Source organism: Cyphomyrmex costatus, unplaced genomic scaffold, assembly GCF_001594065.2.
Source record: "Cyphomyrmex costatus isolate MS0001 unplaced genomic scaffold, Ccosl1.0 scaffold14, whole genome shotgun sequence".
In the NCBI taxonomy this organism is placed as follows: domain Eukaryota; kingdom Metazoa; phylum Arthropoda; class Insecta; order Hymenoptera; family Formicidae; genus Cyphomyrmex; species Cyphomyrmex costatus.
Genome location: NW_017275390.1, coordinates 1,127,396 through 1,145,250, shown reverse-complemented (window position 1 = coordinate 1,145,250; position 17,855 = coordinate 1,127,396). Strand labels below are relative to the sequence as shown.

Below are 17,855 nucleotides of genomic sequence, written 5' to 3'. Positions count from 1 at the left end.
ACCTTTCCGTCTGCAGCCTTTTCAAATGATTCGTAGGACTATAAGAGAGAATTGAAGAAAAGAGGACCGAAATCCACCTTTTCACTCTATGATCCCTCCTTCGATTTAACAAGATATAACCAGAAAAACGAATTCAAATATTAAAGCGAACATTATTGATGAGTTTTTATTTACGGAGGAAATAAACTTTACTTTTTTATAAAAACATTTTACAACCTTCTAGAAAGGAAGATTTAAAGATAAAGTTTGGAAAAATTCATTAATAATTTTCTACTTAAAGAAGCTGTAATCATTTTGAAAAATAGAATATTACATAAATATGCGTGACTTTCTTTAATGCAGCGGTAATGGAAAAAAAATAATGGTACAATAACGATAGTAAAAGAGAAGGAAAAGGAAAGAAGAGAAAGAGAGAAAAGGGAGAAAGGGAGAGAAAGGAAGAGAAAAGGAGAAAGGGAGAAAGAGAGAGAACTAACACAAGTATCGATCCTCAAAGCCACACCTCGATGTAGCTATGTGTGCGGTGCTAATATTCCCACTGTGATTACATTTGCAAGTACAAACCCTTCTAAAAACGACAAAAAGTATTAAATATTAAGTATTATTAAATAAAAAAGAAAATTCATAAAGTTTTTTTCAAACGAATAAATTTAAAAAAAATCAAAATTAAATTAAAAAAGTTTTATAAAGAATTTACATTATTTTTTTAAATGTACTTTCTCCTCTCTTTTTAAGGCATGTCAGATGTGTATACCATATATAAATGTACAAACTACAAAAGAACATTGCCCTGCCAAAATACATTACTAGAAGGACGCTTCTGATAATCCATTAAAGTGATAAGACGATTATCAAGCCATCTTCGACACACGGAAACCTTGTTATCCAGCAAACTATTCCAAGGATAATTGATCGAGCAATATCTCTGCACTTAAGTTAGCCTTAACTTGCACAAGGACCAATTGATCTCTAAAATCACTGCCCATCTACATAGATAAATCATCAAATATATCTCGAGGATGGATTATCTAGATGTTTATCAAGTGTAGACTTTGGTTAAATTAACCTCGCAAAGATATATTGTATTATATTTTGTTAATACAAAAAAGTGAACTGTATTATTCTATATATATGTGTACGCATTATCGTACATGTGTACACACAGTATTGTACTCTCCTACTTCTATTTTATAACAAATTTTTCTAAATTCGGAAAAAGATTATTTTTACTTATTATATTCTTTTTGCTGTCAAACTTTTAGATATGGGTGTATTATAAATAGATAATGGCAGCATTTATCTACTATATTTATGGCTGAAATTATAAAAACAAGCTCGCGAAAGGGTTATTTGCAAATAATTATCTTGTTTCACAATGTTTCCTTTCGTGACAATATACGCGTGCAATGGTATTCATGAGTATTGCACGAAAGTTTGAAGAGAAAGAAAGAGGAGGGAGGATAGAAACAATGAGTCAGAGGAAAGAAAAACTAGAGTAAGGTATGAAAGGAGTTTGACTGACAAGCTGGATCGATGTGTATCACTTGTTGACTCATAAACGTGGATTTCCCGTTTTATGCCGTTTTATTACACACTTCGTGTCACGAAAAACGATTCATCGCGTCAACTAGGTCCAGTTTCATCAAATGAAGCTATTAAATAAAAGAAATACTAACATCGTTGATCATACTGATTTTTATAAATTATGGAAACATTGGAGCTCTGATGGTAGCGACCGACCAGTCTAATAAACTTTAATATTTCATGTTATCGCAATGTCAAAGTTAATGCGATGTTATTTGATTGTCATGTTCCTACTTGTACATATCATCCTAATTTGTTAAACAAAACGTGAAGACCAAATGATGACTAGAATATCATTTTTTTTGCAATAATTCTGTACTTATTGATATTAAATATCTAAATCTTCAAAATTAAGTAAAAAACACAAAAATTTTATTTAGCAAATTTTAATTACTTTTATTATATATACGAAATATCTTTTAAAAATTAAGTGGAAATCAAATATTTTTCCAATAAAATAAAATACTTGAAACCAACTTTTATATGACAAGATAAGAAAACGAATATTTAATTTATAGCGATTTTGCGGTCTTTGATATTAAATATGTTGGAAATTAAGTTTCAAACAAAATGGTCAGTATCAAATACTAAATTAAAAAAAAAAAAAACATTTATAATAAAATTTCGCTAATACAAAACCAGTTCACTTTATATTTCTCTATTCTCATAATCTTTTGTCAATTACCTTGTCTAAACCGTCATCGGTTTTCTGTCGTATAAAGGATTAAACGACGTAATAAATTCTCTTCCGCTTAGATATATGTGTATGTATAACAGATCTATTTTTACGAATAAACGAGATACGAATTATTGCATTGTCATTTATTATATCGCCTTCAATAAACGTTGATCACTTCAGTACACAATTTACAAACGTTATGTAACATAATTTAACATCAACGTAAAATATTCAAATTACTTCATCTTATTGACGTTAAATATTAAAAAAAAAAAAAAAAAAGCAGATACCAACAGACATTATTTAAGTCAATTTAATAATGGGAGAGGGAATTTGCAAAAAATTGTGTGATGTCACATAAAAAATACTGAAATATCCTAATGGAAGCCGATAGTAAACGTGTCGCTGGCAAAAGCTTTCATTACTTTCGACAATTTTTAGTCGAACAATTAAGAGAGTGCAGACACAGTGATAATCAAGCAGACTAGATACGAGACGTAAAATGAGAGATAAAATCGACAGAAGCAAATTGCCGCTGTGCTCTCGTATGGAGTTCGACTAGATGCTGAGTATTGATCCGCATTCTCTTCCTCGTGCGCTTTTGTGTCTCGCTTAGAGAGACTTTCCAAGATGCAGCAAGGACAATAAGACGGCACGAAATACGAGAGCACATTGCCATTCGTCTGTTTTTAGATCCTGCGTTACATACATCTCGAAAATCAACATTTATCACAAAATCACATGCGCGATTTTTGCGAAGTTTAACCGGCTATTTTGCCAAATCGTCCGTTGTTGTGGGACCAAATTTACTACAGTATACAGATAACAGTATATAGATATTAAGGGAAATAAGAGAATACAAAATAAATATTTAGATTTAATAAAGGTGAAACTTTAAATCATGAATGAGTGTATAAAGAAAGTATAATAATAAGAATTGTGAAATACAGATTATTCTGTTTAGATATAATAATAAAAGAGAAAAATTCATAACATATACACATATAAAATAGCAGTTCTAATGACAAAATGTGGGGGCCCAATGTAAAAAGCAGTTCTGATATTTTTTTACAAAGTTATAAACCCGATGATTTTGGACATCAAGTAGGTGCAGAAAGCTATGTTTTATATATATCTCCCTTATATATATCTATCGAACGCATCCAGTAGTAAAACCGCTTACTAAGCAATCGAATGTGATTCCTTACCTTTAGATCCAACTAATTAAATTGTTACTTCGATTATACTAATGGATACCTATATGCTGGGCGTCCAATTTCTCGTTGTTCATAAAAAAATTTAATAAAAAAAATTTCACAGCTGCTTCTTTACTGGCATCCACATTTTGTCAGAATTCTAGTACTTTATTTTTTTTTATTATACGAAACAACCTGATACAGGGAAATATTCATATTACATTTTCCCTAATCGCACTAAACATCATCGTATATCGCATAAAGCTCACGATAGCATAATAACCGCGTTGTCAGTGATAAAGGTCGACAAACGGACCGCCCGCAGCGGCGATGATCCGCGGCGGAGCGTGATTTTCGCCACTGACTACGCCAGTAGAAAGATAAATCACATCACTTTCGGCTGGAATTGTCGATATAATGTCAACAGTACCGATTGAAGTCATTGTTACAATGTACTGTAATCTCCTGTGCTATAGAGAACTCTTACTTCAATCAACGAAATCCGTTTAGGAATGGATAAAAGAGATGAAAGAGAGAGAGAGAGGTTCAACCATTCGAGTCTCTTCATACATTTTTACCGTAACGGATGGAAAAATGCAAGCACAATGTGGTAATCTAATGCATAACCTATACCTATTCAATTAATAAAAACATTATTTTCGTTAGATTATCAGGAGTAATAATGTTAAATCCAGAATTATCTGCAAAAAGAGTGAAGACCAGAAGCATTTCTGTCGTGCTTTTAATTTTACACAGAGTACGTATTTAAAACAAAAATACTTGGTAAAAAATACTTTCGCGTACTTCGAAGCACTTCTTTATTAAAATCACTATTTGATAAAGATTGTTTCGATAAAAATTACACAAAAAAGTTTACACACAACAGCAAAGGATCCGTTAAATTGTTTCGCGTGAGAACAAACATTCGTGTTTCAACTCGATTTGGTCGCACAGGGACACCTGTTGTTAGTGAACGTGGTACGAAAATCTTCACGATTCGAGTGTATTCACCGGGATCAACCGGGAGCAATCCGACACGGATCCGCGGAAAAACGCACGGGCGCCAAAAATTTTCCTCGGAATCACGCGCAGCCGATTGGCTTGTGTCCAGTTTGTGTGCGCATAATTCCTAGGTACGGCAACACATCGGTGCGAACTTATTGGCTCAAGGTCGCAGTCACGTGTGTCATATATAAAGGTATAAGTGTCGCACACTTCTCATTACCTCCTCGAAGAACGAAGTAGACGAAATTGAAAATGCTTTACGACCATTAGAATTTTGGCAGGGAATAAATTTAACGATACCTTAGCTCGCACACACTCCATTTCGATCGAGTACCAAATGTATTGTAACGACTCATTCTCTATATACTGTTGTTAAGAATTTAAATTTTTATACATATATGATTATCTTTGTGAAACTAATACATATTGCATATATTTTGATGGAAAATAAAAAGAAAAATCTCCAATAGAAAAAGAACTAAAAATGTAGAACACATTTTTTTTCCAACGAAACTTTTATTTGGATAAAATCAATCTGCAAATTCAGAAATATACGAAATGTTTACATTTCCTTATTTAACAATTTTGCATCTCGCATCATCGAATTTGTTTTTGTATATTCTACAAAAATATTGGATGTAAAAGTTCCTATAACAAGAAACACCTACATCAAATTTCTTTTAAGTGTTCCTTCCACTATCGTCTCTATTATCGATTCGATTTAAAAGAAAAAGACTGACGACAAAGTAATCATTGAGTTATAAAAAGTATCGGAGTCATCAGCGCATAAATATACTACTTTGTATTTCCTTTTAATCATTTAATGGTGTTAGATTTTCAGGTTTGGTGAAGGAGTTGCTACGAAAATGAAGACGTGTATCGCGTTTAATTGTAAGTGGAAGTTTGCACGCTGTAATCGGCGCGCCGAGTCGCATTTATATCAATTAGCAGCACGGCCATTGAAGTAGGTTTCAGCGAACTTACGAGGGAATGAGAGAGGCGTCAGTAATTATCGACGCGCTTGCCGTCGAAATCAAGCATTTATTTGCTGGACGTTCAATTTAGCTCGAGGACTGTTGAAGGTAAATCAGTCGACTGTAATTCACACCGTGACTTTCAATCGGAGATACGCGTGATCGGAGAGGTCGCTTAATGAACTAAAGACATTGAAAAGGTCAAGGTTCAAAGAGGTACGGCGGCACAAAGATGGAGTTTCCGAACTACACTAATCGCACGGTATTAAACAATAAAAAGTAATTAAAATAATTTAACAAATTATACTCACAGTGCAGTGCTTTATTGAAGTTGGCAAGAATTTCTTCACAGAGAAAAAGATTCGTTCGGACTCGAGAGTTCAATTTACATTTGTTTCATTGAAACAAATCTAATTTTAAATAAAACATATTTTGTTTAGTCAACAACATTTAGTTTTAATGAAAATAATCACAAATTTTTAATTTAAACATACATTTGGTTGGACTATTCCAATGCATTTGTTTAATTTAAATAGACTTTTCTCTGTGAATTAAAAAAAATTCGCAATTCTATAATATGTAGTATGTATGTATACTACAACATAATCACAATATCATTAAAAGTACCTGTGGCAATTTTTTTAATTTGACTTTAAATAAAATTAATCGTGCAGAAAACGGTTTCTGTTAATTTTTGCACTTACATTCTGTCCGTGCTGGTATATTTTCATTATTACAAGTACTATTAACGGTGCATTATTAACGCTATACGTGAAATCGATATACTTTCATTAACGGTAAGTTTTCTAACGATCATTTTCTTGCGTATTTGCCATACGGATATAAATCAACTACTTACACACAAGGTCAGGCCAAACACATTTACAAGACTAGACACATAATAAGAAACCAATAAAGTATAAATTTTCGTCCTCTTTCGCCGATAATGAGAGCAATCATTACTTCGGGTAGATAATAGAACTGCATTGAATTAATCAAGGTCGTCTACACTGGTATCGTAATATCTCTATATTTGCACGTGTTTATTAGATTATATGAGAATATATGTTCGATCAGTGTAAAATATAGAAAAACATTCGATAAAGCGCGTCGATCAGTTTATGAAACAAAATGTTTAATAAATGTGATGTGAAAAAGAATATCACGGTAAATGTAAAACGGTATACCTAAATCTTTGTACACTTTACAACAATAATAATGCAATAACAATAAAAAGCACGACTAAAATAAACGCACCGATTTTTCGTCGACCTTAAAGATTACTGGTATAGTTATATTTTTTGTTTCCCTTTTCTTTTATGTTAGGATAGTCCTTGCGTGCATCTAACTAAAGTAATCATCAATTAGCCATACTGCGCTGTATCATACGCGCGAACCGTTTTATAATTTATTTATAAATTTAACCTTTCGACACACGGTATATATAATGTGAAGTGATGTGTGATGGGAGAGATAAAATATAAAATATATAACAGGTATTACAGGGAAAAGATATTATACACAAATGTGTGTAAAATCTGCATCGAGCTTTAGCAGCGTGTTCTTCAGCAAATTTGAAATCTATACTTTTATTCTACGAGAATTTAAACTTCAACATAGTAACACGAGGTTATTTAACATTGAAAATTAAAGGATTCCGACGAGATCAAGTTTGACAAACAGACAACGAAACTTTGTTCTTTACTTAATTCCAGGTTCACCTCGTTTTAACCAGATCTTAACTTTGTTATCAGGATCTAGCAATGAAAATCCCAAAGTTGTTGAAAAAAATGGAATCTAATCAAACTTGGCACCGAAACAAGAATCATCAAAAAATATACAAGACATTAATATTTTATGTGGAAATCTTGACCAACAAAAAATTCTTTACAACATTATTAATAATAATTAGAAATATTTATATGCTATTGTGCAAAAATTTGAAGTTTACGATGGCAAGAACAATGCAGTACATTTTCATACAATTTATCATTGAATGGTATAACATTTTTCAACGTCTTGAGACGCCAGTCATGTAATCCGCGGAAAATCGAATTACACGGAAGCCTCCGCGAGTTGCAAGAGCATGCCAAACCTAATTCGTGATTCTACTTTGATCTATGATAAAACGAAAAGACAACGAAACTTTGAAATAAGATATACCAAAGAAGAATTCTAGAAATGTATGGAATAACTTATGTATTATATAATAGTTGTTACTTTAAAATCTGTTTAGAAAATTTCAAAATTGCAAAAATTCTAGATAACCGTTTAAGTTAAAATGAGTTAGTCGTAAAACGTAAAATGAGTTAGTCGTAAATGTAAAATAAGTTAGTCGTAAACGTAAAATGAGTTAGTCGTTTTAGACAAATTGTTCAAGCAAGTTAAAATTATAACATATTTTCGTTATAATTCTCGTAGCCCTACATGTGTTCAATCAATAACAAGGATTTGAATAAACCAGATGATATAATCATGCTGCTACTATAATAGAATCAGCGTAATTCAATAAAGCGTATCAAATGACATCGACTGAACAATCGATGCATCAATAATTTTATATATAAATGTATAATATATATATATATTATATATGTATTTATAAATTCATATATATATATATACACAATAAAATTATTATAAAAACAAAGGGTAATTCATGAGTCAAAAGTAAAATGACGAGAGATACGAAACTAATTGCATTTCCAACATTATTATATCAAATATATGGAAACGAGCGCGAACAGAACGGAACGCGATTTACATTTTATCTAGATCACACCATACATGCAACATTGTGTGCAATGACGGTTTATCCACGAATGGAACAACTATGAAACGGCGTTTAAATTTTTACACTATTTTGAAACGCTACTTAAATATCACGCTTAGTATAACTTACAATTAGTGAGAAATTAGAGAAATCTGGTTTTAAACTAAATAAATAAATTATTATAATTATATTGTATAAATAAATAAAAATTTATAAATGAAAACGTAAAAGTTTTAACGGTCTAAATCGAGTGGTAATAAGAAGATTTTTTAATTAATAAATTTCTAATTTACCATATTACTAAAAGTATAAAAATAATATCGTTTCGAAACTCACAGGTCCTTCTTCAGCGATTCATAAAGACATTTTAATGTTGATGAGATAAACGTATAATCTTACGGTCAAAGCGACATGGTGTGGTATTGTGCTGGTATGATGATTTGTTTGAAGAGAAATGATTCTCCTGATGTTTTTATGTGAATATGAAAATTGTATCTAAATTGAGAAATTCATTATCGTCAATATAAGTAATATAAAGTAGTCAAATAAAGCAGCATTGTTTGTGGGACAAACAAAAAGACAACTCAAAACTCGTATAAATGAACATAGAAATAATATTAAACAGAATTCTTCTAGCTAGACTCTCCGTCATTTCTGACCACAGATTCAATTATAATCACGATTTTGATTGGGAAGAAGCCTTAATTTTAGATATTGAAACGAATTATCATAAAAGAATTCTCTTAGAGATGTTACACATTAAAAAGCAAAACAAAGGCATTAACTCTCAAAAAAACACGGATAGTCTATATATACGACTCTTACAGTTGGGTATGTTAAGTTAGCACCCCAACTATAGTACTCAGGAGTTCTGATTAGAATTCCCACTTCCTTTTGACGAGACGAAGAGTTCCCTATAGTTAATAACAAGAGTTCCGCTCAATAAACATTTTTTTTACATTTTTTAAAAATGGGGTGCTAACTTTTTATCGAATTTCGAGGTGGAAAAGTTCTGAGCGGCTTAATAGCTTCAATTTGCGATTGCCTAGAGTTCCTGATATGTAAAAAAAATTTTCGAATAAAAAAAAAATTAAAAATTTTTGAAAAATTAATTTTTAGATACAATAGTTCTGATGATAATTCCTGCTTCTTTTTGACGATACGAAGAGTTCTCTATGATTTTTAATGACATATGCGCTTAATAATCATTTTTTAATAATTTTTTAACAATGGGGTGCTAACTTTTTAACGAAATTCAAGGTCGCATAGTTCTGATCAGCTTAACAGAACTATTTTGTGAATACCTAGAGTTCTTGATACATAAAAAACATTTTTGAAATATAATAAAGTTTAAAAAAAATAGTGGAAATCTTTGAAAATTTTTTTGAGAGTACCGAGTAGTTCTGAGTAGCGTTTCTTATAGTACTCGACGAGTTCTATCGAAAACTGTAAGGTGAAAAAGCGATTGGACCAACGGTTTGCAAGATACAGCGACATTTGTCGGAAGATCAACAATTTTTAGAGTATATCTCGGAAACCATTGGTCCAATCGCTTTGAGCCCTGATACTTTTCGACAGAACTCGCCGAGAACTGTCCAGAACTCCGATCAGAACTACTCGGTACTTCCAAAAAATTTTTACTTCAAATTTTTTTCCAAGTCCCACGTCGGAAAATTTTTTGGGAGTACTGAGTAGTTCTGATTGGAGTTCTGGACAGTTCTCGGCGAGTTCTGTCGAAAAGTATCAGGGCTCAAAGCGATTGGACCAACGGTTTCCGAGATATACTCTTAAAAATTGTTGATCTTCTGACAAATGTCGCTGTATCTTCCAAACCGTTGGTCCAATCGTTTTTTCACCTTACAGTTTTCGATAGAACTCGTCGAGAACTATAAGAAACGCTACTCAGAACTACTCGGTACTCTCAAAAAAATTTTCAAAGATTTCTACTATTTTGTTTAAACTTTATTATTCTTCAAAAATGTTTTTTATGTATCAAGAACTCTAGGCATTCACAAAATACTTCTGTTAAGCTGATCATAACTATGCGACCTTGAATTTCGTTAAAAAGTTAGCACTCCATTTTTAAAAAATTATTAAAAAATGATTATTAAGCGCATATGTCATTAAAAATCATAGAGAACTCTTCGTATCGTCAAAAAGAAGCAGGAATTATCATCAGAACTATTGTATCTAAAAATTAATTTTTCAAAAATTTTTAATTTTTTTTTTTTTTATTCGAAAATTTTTTTTACATATCAGGAACTCTAGGCAATCGCAAATTGAAGCTATTAAGCCACTCATAACTATTTCACCTCGAAATTCGATAAAAAGTTAGCACCCCATTTTTAAAAAATGTAAAAAAAATGTTTATTGAGCGGAACTCTTGTTATTAACTATAGGGAACTCTAATCAGAACTCCTGAGTACTATAGTTGGGGTGCTAACTTAACATACCCCTTACAATTATCTATTTAAAAAAGTGTCAAACAAATAAATATAGTTTCCGATGCCTTAAGAATTCGTCTGTCACCATTGTGGCATTGTAACATTTGCGATCAGAATCAAACGAACAAGTAATGATGCTCCTGTTTTCATACATTTTGTAAGTAAGAAATTCAATTTCAATTGCCAAATAAATATAATTAATTGACTTAAACGACTCATTTTATCTTATCTTTTGACTACTTTATATTATATTGACGACAATGAACTTCTCAATTTAGACACAATTTCCTCATTCACACAAAAACAGGAGAATCATTTCTCTTCAAACAAATTGTCATACCAGCACAATACCACATCATGTCGCTTTGACCGTAAAATTATGCGTTTATCTCGTCGAAACATCTTTATAAATCTGAAGAAGGACCTGTGAGTTCCGAAACGTTCGATATTATATTTTTATACTTTAAATAATATTGTAAATTTATTAATTAAAAAATCTTATTACCGCTCGATTTAGACTGTTTTTTCTTTATACTTTGCATTGCAAAAAACAAGCGAAATCTAATTAAAAACATAAAACCTAAATATTTTTCCAAATCGACAATTGTCTAATAAAATAAAATCGTGACTTACATTTACATAATAAATAAATTAAATGTGTTTAGCCTTTTCAATTATCACTAATCAATTAATTTATTAAGGTTTGAAATTAGGCTTAATTTATTTTATATTGATTTATTATTTTTGACAAATGTTTAGCAATATGCCATTTTGATAGATGCGTGTACGCGCATGCGTGCGTGTATCAAGTATAATTTAATTAAGATTATGTTATCAAATTAAATATAAAAAAGTGTTCAAATTCTGTGCAAAATTTGCAAAAACAATATTTATAAAACTGATACGACATTTACAAGTTAAACGTTATTATATTATTGATAATTTTCTTTACATTAATCATACCTTTATAATGGAAAACAATGTAGATATCGCATACGCGTCCAAAAAAGTAAAAAAAGAGATTATCAGAAATTCTTGCACTTTTTTGTCAAAAATGTCGGTCAAGTTAGTCGGGAAATTAGAGTCTACTAAGAGATGGTTAACAAGCTTCTATGTCTTAACAGCTGAGAGTATGCATGCAGATCCCATAATCCCAAACGTAATCTGACCGCCCTCTCCATATTTATTCCACCAGCCACGGCATGAATATTTTCTGTTCTCTCGGAAAGTATCGATCGATCAACGATTCATTTATATACAAGTACATAACACACGTCTGCAAAGGCTCGGAAAAAGACAGCACGCAAATTTCGCATATTAGAATAAGAATAAAACAAATATTTGCTTGAGAAAACTGTCACAATAGTTTCACGCGCCAACATGTTTCGTTCTTTATGAAGAATCAATCATCAACTGAAAAATCAGTTTCATTTAAATTTTAATTGCACATAAATATTTAATTAAAACTATTATTCTATTAAATAATACTTTTATAAAAAGGAGAAATAATATATGGTATAAAGAAGAGAAAAGTATACATATGTGTGAGTGTGTGTGTGTGTGTGTGTACACACACACACACACCATACATGTATATACTTTTCTCTCCTTTAAATTATAAAATTGACATTCATTAAAAAATGGTACTTGCAATATTTTTTGTAATATTTATACATGTATACATTTTTTTAATATTTCTTTTTCTTCAAGATAATAAAATAAACATAATGGAATATTACAATCTCTCAGAAGGAAGATTTTTCCTAATGTTACCAATATCATAAGAAACATATAATACCCAGTGATACAAATGATGACCGAAACATATAGGTAATGATGACCAAAACTGAAGAACATCAGAGGTATTGAAATGTAAAAAAAACCGAAGTCATCCTTCATTCGTCGTTTCGCTTATGCATTTCTCCCTTTTACTTTATTGAATTCCAATATTGCGTGTCGCTTATATTCGATTTCCGTGATATTTATCGGCACCGATACAATATAATTGTTACAAAAAACTGTATTAAAAAATTGCAACAGAAATTCAATGATATATTTCGCCTGAGAAACACGGCAAACAATTCATAGAAAATGCCACAAAATTTTAATAATACAATTTAAATATATTTTTAAATAAAATTTAAAATAAAGTTAGTATTGTGATTGTTTCAATCAATTCATAATATTTTATTAAATGCTCTTTCGCGATGAAAATACTTAATTTTTACGCGATCATAGTAATTTATTATCGGAGATAAGCAATGCAGAGAATGCACGTCTGATTAAAGTGGGCGATATCTACTCGCGATGCCGGCCACGTACTTATACCACGATCGTGTCACGTGCAGATTATTCATCATTTCACTTTAGAACGCCTACTCAGATTAAGTTCCAAGACTCGCCATCAATATCGATTAGTAATTCAATTTAATTATCTTCTAATAACTTATATTTGAGAATAGTGTAAAATTAATATGCGGCGATGGAACAGTTATAGCTTTTTGTCGTCTTTAATATAGATATCGTGATAAAATTGGTGTAAAAATAAAACTGACTTACCAATATTTGGATGTTGTAGTTTTCTACATATCCGCGCCTCACGCTCGAGTTTTTGGAAATCTGTAATAAGAGAACATTTGTTTAAATGTGTATACATAATGAATTTAAGAGAATTAATAAAAATAATTTAAATAACGTAATTTAGATAGTGCCGTAATTTAGATTGCTGTTTTCCCTCATTGTCGCAATTAATTACATTTTTGTATGAAATTATAAAAATATTCGGATGTAAGTTCGTGCAACGTAATGTTAATTGCGCGGATTTGACTGAAACGTTCGATCGCCGGTCATCGTGACGGAATCGAATTTCGTAATAAGGTTTCTCAACGAGTTCTCCCAGAGCTAATTCACTAAGAGGCACAAGAAAATTACATTTATCGACGATAGACTCATTTTGAGGATCATTTCCCGTTACTTTCTTACGTACACTGCGAAATCGATTCCCTGTGTAATATTTGATGGTCATTTGATTAAAATAGCTCAAAATGGCACGTCTTGATGTAATGAATATCGGAACAACAACAAAATTATATAATGATAGATGATCAAGTATATTTCTCGATTAACTCGTATATTTTCTGATTCAAAAAATTTATGTTATATATAACTTTTGTAAAAGTATAATATTGTACATATATAGGATTATTAATAATTAAAAAGTCAAATATAGATCGTTCCTAAATTCACGTACAATAAAAAAAATTTACTTCTTATATTCATATATGTGTATAACAGTATCCTTAAATTTACTTTCCTAAGTAAATATATGTATATAAATGCTGATCGTAAATTACAATCGTTAATCTGTTCTTCGGTGATAGCTCATGCTCTCTAATGGCTTAACAAACATCGAAAGACGAGTATTTGAAGTGACAAAAATAACAAGTGCATAAATCATACGAGTAGTACGATTATACACAACAGCACGCAAATTAGCAGACAAACACTTGAAAGCTTTTCGTTTTTTGCATTCCTATGAGAAAGTAGGTTACTTGACAGAGTTAAATTTTCCGCTCGCAATATGCTAAAGAGTTTCACTAGCTACGTGGAAGATAATCATCGACGAAGAAAAACTGTAGAGAACGCACGCACCCGCTTAAAAATATCGTCTGAATAAATGTTTAATTTTTCTTTTTTGCTGATATATTAAGCGGAAATTAACACCAACACTACTGACAATGAGACTTTATGGTCCTACGACAACACACACGCACGTTAGGCTTTTAATAAATCGATCGTACATTTGCAAGAAGTACGATGCATGGACATTTCTGTTGCTATTTTATATGTAATTTTTTTCATAAGATTTGTCCAACTAATAAGCTTTTTCAGTGACTGGCAGTGAACGTATTAATTGCATTGCGTGTCGGGCAGTATATAATATATACGATAAACCTTTTATGTGATCCAATGTGTTTTGGAGTAAATTAATAATTTTTGTTTCATATTACTTTAGCATGATATATAATTCCTACATAAGAATATAATCAAATCATCAATACTTTAATAAATTAATAAGTAAACATCACTAGAAATATTTAAAAAATCAATAAACTAACAAGACCGAAAGAAGAAAGAGAAAATAGCAAAGTTTATATTCAATTCTATGTTTATGTGCGACTAAGGAAATATTTAATACCTAAATATAAATATTATCTCAAGCTCGAGATAATGATAAATATTATAACTATAGGCAATTGTTCTTAGAAAACATAGAAGTCACAGTAAAATTGCATTCATAATAAAATACGTAAATTGATTGACAAATTTCAGTAGCATTTCACAGTTGAGTACAATAATGCACGTAACGTCGCATTCGATGTTGTAGGTACAAGTTGGAACTCAATTACACGCAGATAGGCAAGTCGCGCGATGAAATATTCGAGGATTATCTCATTTACTAGCACGTTATCGCTATTGAAATTTCAATTTTTATTTTGTCCTCTTTAGACTTTTTGTTAAATAAGTGTCGTATAATTTTCAATTATATTCAGCATAGATAAAGTCGAGCTACGCGAAATGCTTTTTACAATCTTTTTACAATAATCTTTCCTCCCGCCTACTTTTCTTTCTTTCTTAACTTCCTCAAAAATCGCAATATTTTCAGCTGCATGCCAAATCACCGCATCTTACGTAAAAAAATCCAATTGCATAAGAAAAAGCTTTACGTAAACTATAACGTGACCTTTTGCATAACTCGCAAACTATCTCGTATTTCATATACGAACATATTTACGCAAGCACGCTTATTAACTATATCGACAGAGCATTGATTTCAATTGCAATCAAATGTAAAGAATCATCCCAATTAAATGAATGAGAAGTATATAAGTCTATCTTCATTTCACAGATTATTTATCAGTTGGATGGTAGTCCACTAATCGATAACAGCTCTTGTGATCACCTTCACCTCCAACCAATAATTAACATGATCTATAAAAAAAACATTATACCTATAAAAAGCGATAAAATAACAGTGAGAGAGAGAGAGAGAGAGAGAGAGAGAGAGAGAGAAAAGAGAGAGAGAAAGATAGCGCACAACACATATAGGTACGCGCGTGTACATGTACGCGTGCTATTCGAGCGAATCATTTCCAACAGGTTACATGGTAAACGGGCTCGTTAGAAAAATATATATTTTTTTATTTTTATCTCATTATAGACAGCAGTCTATCCTCAAGTGTGTATGTATCTTTCATAAGAAATTATGCATACTGACAATAAGCGACCAAGCAAAAATCTATATGCTATGCAAATCAGCCAGCGTATAAAAAGTTATCATGTGTGAATTTTTCTTATGTATATATTTTAATAAAGCTAATTAATTGGAAGTTCGAAGAATACAAACGATTAATCACAAAATAAAATCGTTACTAATATACAAGTATAATTGTTGATTATTATTTTCACAATCGATATTTATTGTAAGGGAACTTAAGAAAATTAATATCTCGTGATTGTGAATTACATGAATGCTGGTGAAGAAAAATCGCATTTCCACGCAATCAGTTTTGCTTTTCCGGCAATCATACGTTTCACAAAGGTGCTGTCGGAAAGACGAATATCGGTACGCGTCCTTAGAGCATCTCCTAACGAAAGGTTGATCGTTTCTGTCGCAAGGCCGATTCTTAGGAAGCATCCACCCGATGTAACGCTTCCCAGCCAATAGAGCACGAATGTCACGAGAGCGTCAATTATAAAAACCACCATTAGTCGCGCTAGCTTACGCAAGTCGGTGCAGAGAAAGTACGAGGCACCCTTGATCTATCGTGCGTGATAAGGCTGTAATGCAGGGATAATGATGCATTTTTTCCTCATGATTTTTCCGGACAGCAATGAATATAACATCCCCTCCTTATAAAGTCCGTAAGAAAAATAGCTTTCCTATTGACAAACAAAGAATAGAAGCTTTTTCATATTTTCGTTACTTATATATTAAGATACGTCAACAATTTTGTACATAGTAAAAAAAATGTGATCGTGTTATTTAAAGATTTTGTGTGAAATTGATACTCAACGTTTCTTAGTGTCAAAATGACACAATTTATGAGTGAATGGACAAGTAACATAAAAATAATGTGTTTTAAAACGTAAATTCTAAGACAAATGAATAAAATACGTGTTAATTATCATATTATAAATATTTATTTTCTGAAAAAAAATATCCTTCCCACGATTTATTTACTAACTGTTTCGATATTATCTTTTTTGTATTTATTCTCTTACATAATATTTTTGTAACCTTTTAACATGTTCATCTAGATTCTAGTATTAAATTAACCCGACAATTTTGAGTAGACCGTTTGCGGTTTATGTTAAATTCAACACATTTTTTCCAACTATGTACAGATGACTTCTCTAAAAGAAAAAGAACAAAAATATCTGGTATTGCTGCGTAACTGTGTCAGTTTTTGGGGCTTGTATTGTAAAACAATTATCTTACTTATAAAAGGTAATTATTGCAAAATTGCAGTATTATAAAAATTATTATTATCTGTTCGAAGACTTTCTAGTTTGTATTTACTATTTATTTCTAAAAAAAATTTACTTTTAGCTCTTGTTTAAGAAATATTACCTAAAAACAAAATAATATGACATTCCTCTGTAAATATAAACTACAAAAATAATTAAAACTTAATCAAGTGGAGTCGAACATTTCTAGTGAAAGACAAATAAAGATAAAGATTAGGAAAAGACAAGAAAACGCGGGTATTAGCGCGCGCACGTCAAGAAACATGACTTTAGTCCTCCTCGTGATTCTCTTTGTGGACCAAAACCGCAAATTAGAAATTCAAATGATCGCGATGCGACACCAATGAAATCCCAACCCCATATCGCTCGATTAATTATTCGTCGCGCCAAAAGAGGCGGAAATTCAGCCGCTCAAATGAGTCTCAAATAAATATGTCCCATATAATATTATAATTTTCAGGCGATAAAAAAAATTTCGTTCAATTTAGCTGTTCTGCTTCTGAATAAAAATACTCGAGCAATTCGTAATGCATCTAATTCGGATATAAATACAAATTATATATATATATTAGCCTAACTCTTATTGTTAGATAGTTTAGAACTATTCAACTATATGTATTATATATTACGTTACATTCTCTCTGTATGCCTTTTTATTAATTTTTCACA

General features: G+C 31.1%; 1 protein-coding gene across 1 annotated transcript in view; it reads right to left on the bottom strand.

Annotated features, from left to right (window-relative positions):
- Positions 1-17,855, bottom strand: part of CaMKII (Calcium/calmodulin-dependent protein kinase II) — an 82,021-nt gene that overhangs the window by 56,707 nt on the left and 7,459 nt on the right. Inside the window, exon 3 of the mRNA XM_018551333.1 lies at positions 13,215-13,274. Within this exon, the coding sequence (XP_018406835.1) occupies positions 13,215-13,274 (60 nt within the window). The remainder of the gene's footprint in view (positions 1-13,214; positions 13,275-17,855) is intronic.